Source organism: Vigna umbellata, chromosome 8, assembly GCF_029865625.1.
Source record: "Vigna umbellata cultivar VRB3 chromosome 8, Vumbellata_1.0, whole genome shotgun sequence".
NCBI lineage: Eukaryota > Viridiplantae > Streptophyta > Magnoliopsida > Fabales > Fabaceae > Vigna > Vigna umbellata.
Genome location: NC_142172.1, coordinates 18254512 through 18262162, shown reverse-complemented (window position 1 = coordinate 18262162; position 7651 = coordinate 18254512). Strand labels below are relative to the sequence as shown.

General features: G+C 35.0%; 1 protein-coding gene across 3 annotated transcripts; it reads right to left on the bottom strand.

Moving 5' to 3' along the window:
* Positions 1–2937: 2937 nt before the first annotated feature.
* On the bottom strand, positions 2938–7444 carry LOC124837037 (uncharacterized). Of its 3 annotated transcripts, none has more exons than XM_088095973.1 (5): positions 7086–7444; positions 4644–5478; positions 3925–4107; positions 3676–3798; positions 2938–3375 (listed from the first exon to the last, which is right to left on the bottom strand). In XM_088095973.1, the coding sequence occupies exons 1-5, from the start codon at positions 7148–7150 to the stop codon at positions 3268–3270; spliced, it is 1314 nt and encodes a 437-aa protein (XP_087952099.1). In that variant the 5' UTR covers positions 7151–7444; the 3' UTR covers positions 2938–3267. The 3 variants fall into 3 exon arrangements, with proteins under 3 accessions (XP_087952099.1, XP_047168275.1, XP_087952100.1); XM_047312319.2 differs by having other exon boundaries at positions 4644–5453; positions 7097–7444; XM_088095974.1 differs by lacking the exon at positions 7086–7444 and adding an exon at positions 5781–5885 and having other exon boundaries at positions 4644–5453.
* Positions 7445–7651: the final 207 nt, after the last annotated feature.

Genomic DNA, 7651 nt, shown 5'->3' with positions numbered 1-7651 from the left:
AGGATGCTCGACACTGTCGGTCGACACAGATAGATGATCTGTATTACCAAGGGTGCTCGACACTATTGGTCGACACCAATGAAGGATATGTATTACAAGGATGCTCGACGCTATCGATCGACACAGATGGATGATCCGTATTACAATGATGCTCGACACTGTCGGTCGACCCAGATGGATGATCTGATATACAAGGGTGTTCGACACTGTCAGTCGAATCAGATGGATGATCTGCTATACGCGGGGGTTCGACACTGTTGGTCGACACAGATGAATGATCTGTATTACAAGGGGGTTCGACACTGTTGGTCGACACAGATGGATGATCTGTATTACAAGGGGTTCGACACTGTTGGTCGACACAGCTGGATGATCTGTATTACACGGGGGTTCGACACTGTTCATTATGAACTCTAAGTAAAAGACCTACATAGCTCATGCTCGACAAGAATCTTTCCCAAATGAAAGTATTCCCATTCAACGAAATTTACTAGAACACCAAACGGTCGAGAACCGTTTAATGTCGGACACACGTTATCATAGGGAAGTTGATATTCAAGTTTCACTTACGTTCACTCGCTTCTAAGCATGTATATTTCATATTCACACGTATCACCCATATCATACATTTCAACCAACATATATCATATTCATTCAGTACAGCAACGTTCGACCATGCACACTCAACCGACATACATCTCATACATTCAGTTCATATCATGTTTACATACAACATACAAGTATAAATTAAATTACTAAGCTTCCCTTACCTGGATAGCAGTGTACTCCCGAAAAACAAGGTTTTGTTCGACCTCTAACAGCGTTCTACCCTCAGGTTTCGCTCGACAACTTTCACTTAATCTAAAACACCAGAAATCAGAAACAACTCAGACCTATAACCCATGCATGCAACTGAATCTTAGTTTGCATGTACTACAGAACAAACGTTCAGATCGACGTCCAGAGTCGAGTGACTTACCGGTTACAGAACTAGGATCTGTTCGGTTCGGATTGAAGCTCACGGTGCCAGGAACGTTCCTACGGTTCTGAAACGTGATCGGAGAAGAAGGTGATGAGTTACAGTAAAGAGAAGGTGAAGGTTTCTAGAGAGAAGTTGGAGGAAACGAAAGGTTGGGTTCTGAGGAAGAAGATGAATGGTGCAGGTGAGAGAGGAAATTTTCAAAAGTTCTAGTTGTGTCAACTCACGTTCGGTCGACGAACGTCTCCCAAGTTGACACCTGCACACCGAACTCTGAAATGGGAAGCTTCTCCCGCGACAGGTTGCGTGTGTGCATGCAGTGTTTGGTACGTTTTTAATGTTTCAGAGAAATGATGGGCGCGGCTTTTCCGTGTACGACAGAGAGGGAGGGGATCAGATTAGGTAGTGGGTTTTACTGGCTGAGTAATGATGTGGCGTGCATTAATGGTGAGGATGTCAGAAAATTATCTTTGCTAAAATCAAGGGTCTTACACAGGTCTTGTTAACATGAATTATCAATTTTTATAATATTTTCCTAAATTTGTCTGAGAAAATTTTTATAATATTTGAACTCGGTGGAATCTTAATTTCTCCATTTTAAAACGGGTATAAATAAAAAGTAAATGAACAATCAATTTCAAACTGATTATTTAATAGTTTGTAATGTCACTAATCACAGTCTCATGATTGATTCATCTTTAAACAATTAATTTAATACTAAGATTTTAAAAGAAGAACATAGGTTCCTTCGATATTCTATCTATATGCCAATCCTTTCGTTTACTCAAAACTCTTTTTTCTAATCATTTTTAATTTTTCATAAGCTAGTTTTAATTAGTAAATATTGTATCAACTATTGAAAAAAAAAATCATAAGATAAAATCCTTCATGCTATTATCTTCCGAGGATGGAAGTAAAAAATCATTTATCATTTATGTTTTACAATCAAACTATTTACAAGAGAAAAGAAGAAGAAGATAACTATACTTTTTCAAGTGTTGTAAAAGTTTGGATGAGAATTTTGACAAATATTCTTAAAGTTTCTGAAATAGAAGTACAATTGTTTCCTTTCCATTCATTTGAGAGTTGGCAAATGATAAAAACAAAAGTTTTATTGTTGACATGTTAGCTAATAAGAGTTTCAAGTTTAGCCCCAGGTTTTCACATAAAACTAACATATTAATAACTAATAAATAACATTTATTAATAAAATAATCAATTAATTCAAAGAATGATTGGAAAACTATTTTATCAATTTAAGCTGATTTTGAAAGTTAATAAAAAGTTTGACTTAAATATAATAACTTTAATTTTTTTTGTTGGATTTTGGTAATTTTTTTCTTATCTTCTGCACCGTCATTGTTTATTTATTTATTTCCAATCATTATATTCATTTTGTTAACTTGACATATCAATATATAGCGGAAAACATGTGTTAAAATTTGTCTGGAAGCGATTTTTTTATTAAAAAATGTTAAAAAACACACCTAAAAGAGCCAATTAATTAATTAAATTAAATAAAAATCAACAAAATAATTATTTAGAGACTACAAGAAAAATAAAAACATATTTAAGAAACAAAAGCATAAAAAATTCCCTAAAAATGTTTTCATGAATTTTAAAATTTATATCTATAATTATTTTTTTAACCACTTTTTTTTCCTTATAGATTGTTTGTCTGATGCAATAACTGACTTTTTTTATGCATCCAATAAAAAAAATATTTCAAAACTATTTTTCAGTAATCTTATCCAAAAAATGATTTTTTTTATTATATCTATTATTAAAAAATGTATAATTTTCGCAATCCTTCCAAATTTAAAACTAACTTTATCTTTCAATTTAGTCTGTAACATTTAACAATATTTGCTTCATTGATTATATACGAATTTAACTCCTGATTATAAAATAATAATAATAATAATAATGAGAGTGTGGAAAAATTACTTAAGATGAGGTTCCTAAGTTAAAATATGATAAAAGAAGCTACATGAATGTGTTACATTACATGATTACATGGTGTTGGGGAGGGGAAACTTGGATTTTCTTGGTTGATTAATACAACTTGATGTTCTGTTACAACTTGATGAAAAAGACAATATCTGCAAAACTGTGTACAGTTTCTAATCTCTGTATGTTCCTAAGTCACTTCATTTATTGGTATATTTATTTGGACCCAATTATTCAGTTTCCTCAAACCATCAAATGATGGAAAAGAGTCCTGCCAAAATTAATCTACAGAAGCTAAATATAGATAAGCTTTCACTATTCAAACTATATCAGTTAATTCAAATCAAGGACTGAATGGAATAGTTGCATTTGAAAGAGTTCACCCCACTGATATGTGCAAAGATATCTGAGGAATCGACCAAATCATCATCTTCTTTCACAATTATCTGCAAGTACAGAATGGAAGGAATATGGCATCAAGGAATTTTGCCATCAAATAATTGAAAAGGCAAAGTCATAGGGAATTTCTTCTATTCTTCAAACTGTTTGGAAAAAGTCCTCTATGAACACTTGCAGGAAAGAAAATTCAAAACAAATTTCTGCATAAACTGAAGTTCTGTTATGAATAAGTTAATTGGTAAAAGTTATTTTTTGTTAACTTTTCTAGATACATACTTTTTAACTCTTGCACAATTAATCTTAGTGTATGAAAAAATTGATTTTGTTTTCCTTATGGACAAGTTTACCTCTTCATCATCTTCTTCATGGTTGCTACTTCCTTGTCTATGGCTGTCTCCAAAGTCATCATTCTTTGCAAACCTTCCTCTGACCCGTGGCCTGCTATCTGCCAAAGTTTTGCGGCAAGCATACTGCATTTTTGAAAAAAGAAAACTGCATCATTAGTTGAATTTTGACTTGATGCAATAATTGGAATTCATGTAACATAACATAAGATTTCAACTTTGTTTGTTAGTGTTGTTATTGAGATAGAGTACCTTGATTTTCTTGCTGAAGTTTCTTTCATTTCTCTTCTTCATGTATCTATGAATCTTTTCCTTCCTCTGCTCGACAGAAAGTTTTCCAACCTTCAAGGTAGAGTCCTCCAAGTGTGAAATTTCTGGTGCCAAAGTGCCAGAGCCCCCAGCAGATACCAGTTTCTGACTCTCATTACCAAGTGCCTGAGAGGAATTATAATCAAAGATCAATTTTTTTTTTCTTGTTCAACACAGAAAAGATGTTGGCCCACTCACTATTAAAAAAGCTGCACATTAACTTTAAAGTCCATGGAGCACCTATGAGTTTATAGTTCAGAGATTTGTGGACCATGAGCTTCCCTAAAAGTCCATCTCTGACATGGCCTTTTCTATTTTGAAAAAAAAAACTTCACTGCTGCAAGGTATAGTAACCTTTGCAGCTTTAACAAATTTCTTTGACCATTGTACTTCGTGTTTCTTTTTTCTGAACACATTGAATACTGGAACTGAAAATTTTTGTTTAGTTTATTGACCGTTGACAGGAAGAATTAATAATATATGCACTGAGTATAAAGAATTTTTCTATTATCATCGAATCAGACATTATTCCTATTTGTTGATTTTTAAAATAACTATCTAAAAAACATATCAGTAGTGATTTCTGATTGATTGATAATGTAAACACTTGTATACTAGGAACATGTCTATTAAACTATAATTAGCTTTCGAGTTTCAAATACCTGAAGTTCTGGGGGGTTAAACACCCTCTGAATTGAATCTGTACAATATATTCCACCATTTTCTCCCTGGTAGTCCAATTCTTGTGCCTGCAGTTCAGACCCAAGTAGAATGTTCCCACCAAACAATCCAGAACTGTCAGCAGATAACGCAGTGGTAAGGGAACCAGGAGGAGGCATGTAGGCTGCTATGCCAGGACTGAGATAAGAGCAAGAGGGAGATGAAGGGTTGAGAGGCATATAAGAAGGGATGGAAGAGATGCAATCATCATCAAAAACTGAGGCTAATGGAGCCCCAATAAGGGGTGCAACCACAGGATCAGTAGGGTACTGAGAGAGGCCCTTCAAAACTGAACCTGATGCAGATAGATGCAGTTGTTGCTGAGCTGAAGAGAAATCGAAGTGATCCTGCTGAGTTGTGATTGGGAGAAGTGGTGGAACAACAAAAGAAGGAGATGGTGAGAAGTTTATGGAGGCTGATATGTCATTGTCAGGATCATCTGGAGAGTCAAAGAAGAGAGACAGGTTATTGCTGTTTGTTGTGTTGTTGTTGTTGTTGAGGTTGTTGTTGTTGGTAGTGGTGCTGGCTGTGGTAGTACTAGATGAGGTGGTGACTATGTTGCTATTGATATTGATATTGATCTTGTTGTCTACTGCATCTAAAGGTGGAGATATGGTTGTGGCATATGAGGACTTGTCTTCATGGCAACAATTTGAGCTGGAGGTAACCTCAGAATTTTGCAGTGTGTCTTGGAAAAAATCAGGGTCACAAAGTTCGAAATATCGAGCACTGATTGGGCTTGAAATCTCATCCTGCAGTGAGTGATGGCATATAAGCATTGTGAACAACATGTTTACCAAAAAAAAAACTTCTACCAAACACAGTCTGAGAATAGTCCTAACAGAGCCTCTTCTCTTCTTTATAAAACAAACTAGAAACGTGATTCTCTATAGTATTTTATTTTTTCATTATGATGGGTTTGAAATCTGAATCCAATTCCTCTTTTTGTTGATAGACATGAGTCTGATCTGATCACTTAGAACAGAAAAGAAATTCAAAGGCTAATATTCTCTGATGAATTGAAAATCATTCAAAAGTGAAAGACATGCCAAATGATATAATAGTATCTGCCAGAGCACCCCCTTCTTATTTATGAAGAAGAGAAGGAAATAAATGAATGTGCAAAGGCCCCAACAGGGAATTCTACATATGACTCTGGTTTGTTGCATAGTCTAGTCAGTTTTGTCCATATTTGGTAATAGACTGAAGAGAAATTTTCCAAAAGGATTGACATTGTTGGGCTATTTATTGGTGAAAGTGATGTGCATCTATGCCTTCATGTGACAGGTAGGAGCCAAGGTAGCCAATGTTAGCATGAAATACAAGTTATGTGAAAACAAAGAAGGAACCTCCTGCTATGTTATTTTTGTTCATTTAGTGGAATTTTGTTCTTCAATGGGAATTGAAAGCCACTTGAAGGGAACCCCATAATGCTATATATGCCATTCATGTGAATTTTTCTCACTAACACCCTTCTCTCTATCTAACTCAATAAAGAATATCAAAATTAGCAAAGCTTACACAACAAGCCCCCAAAGAGATATATATATTCCACACCAACCGAAAGCTATTTGTCTAAGTGACTATCACGGAAATGTAACATCTTTTTACAACTTCGCCCCTTCGAAAGTGACATTTAACATTTTGGTGGTAGGGTCCTTGGATGATAATAATATCAAAAAGACCACACACTCACAAATTCTTCAGTCAATAAAATTACGTTATTCTCTCCAACCATATAAATAGAGGAAAGAAAACCTTCCATCTCACAAATTCTGAACATGGCTTCTGGTTTTCCCATCATAGCTAATACCATTATGCAGCTTCCACTCAGCCCCAGGAATATCACCAAATAAGGGAAGCATTCTGCATATTTCTCAGAGCCTAATTATGATCAAATTAATTAACATGCCAAACTGACACTAACAAACCGTAATCTTCCATCATTCATTCATGATTCATGCATCCAAACTATTAATTAATTAATTAATTCCTAGAGAAGTTAGTTTAACATGGCCACAACATGTAAGAAAGAACACCCCAGATGAATTTTTAAACACCTTACAACGTTTTGATTTCACATCTCCAAGAAGCTAATAATTATAGGTTTCAAACATTAATCTTTGCATCAAACTTAGACCATATTTTGTTTTATTTTTCTGGGGTCTATCTTTCTCTGTCTCTTCCCTCCAAAGGTGTGAACTTTGACAGAAAAAACAAGCCATTTTCTAAAGAAACTTGTGTTTGTTATTCACACACGATCACAAAAAACCAGAGGAAAACAATTCAGCCATGGTGAGATGTTGCAGGACACAAAGACATATATGTATACATATATCTAGCTTAGTTCCAACACATGCATTAAAACCAAACATAAGAAGCTTGAGGTGATTACAATGGGGAGTTGTTGCTCATCTGGTGTTGGGGGTTGGATAACATCCTGCAACATGGTGGTGATGAATCCTGTTTTGCACAGAAAAAGGAAATCTATGTACACACACTTAGAAAGAAGTGAAATTTGGTGTGGTCACAAAGAGGTGTTGAAACAAGTCTTGTTGGTGACTAAAACCAATGCATATATGCTTAGAAAATGAAGCCTCAGGGGATATTTTTTCGATAAAAAATGCAAATTTATTAAGGAGAAGACAACAAGAAGAAGAGACAAAAAAGAAAAAAAGAAAGTAGTTGAGAGAGAAGTTGTGTTGTGTTGTGTTTGCTGAGATGATGGGGTGTATGAGGGTTGTCAAAAACAGAGAATGTTTGTTACGTGCATATATAGAGGAACGAGGTTGTTCGTAGAGCCGTCAAAGCCTGGCACTCGCGGGCGTCAACGCGAGACTAACGTTTGGCCATTAATTCACTACTTTGGTGGGGTGTAGTTGAACTCAATTTTTGGAACATATATTATAAATGGATTGTATGACCCGAATGACATGGTTAACTTGAACAT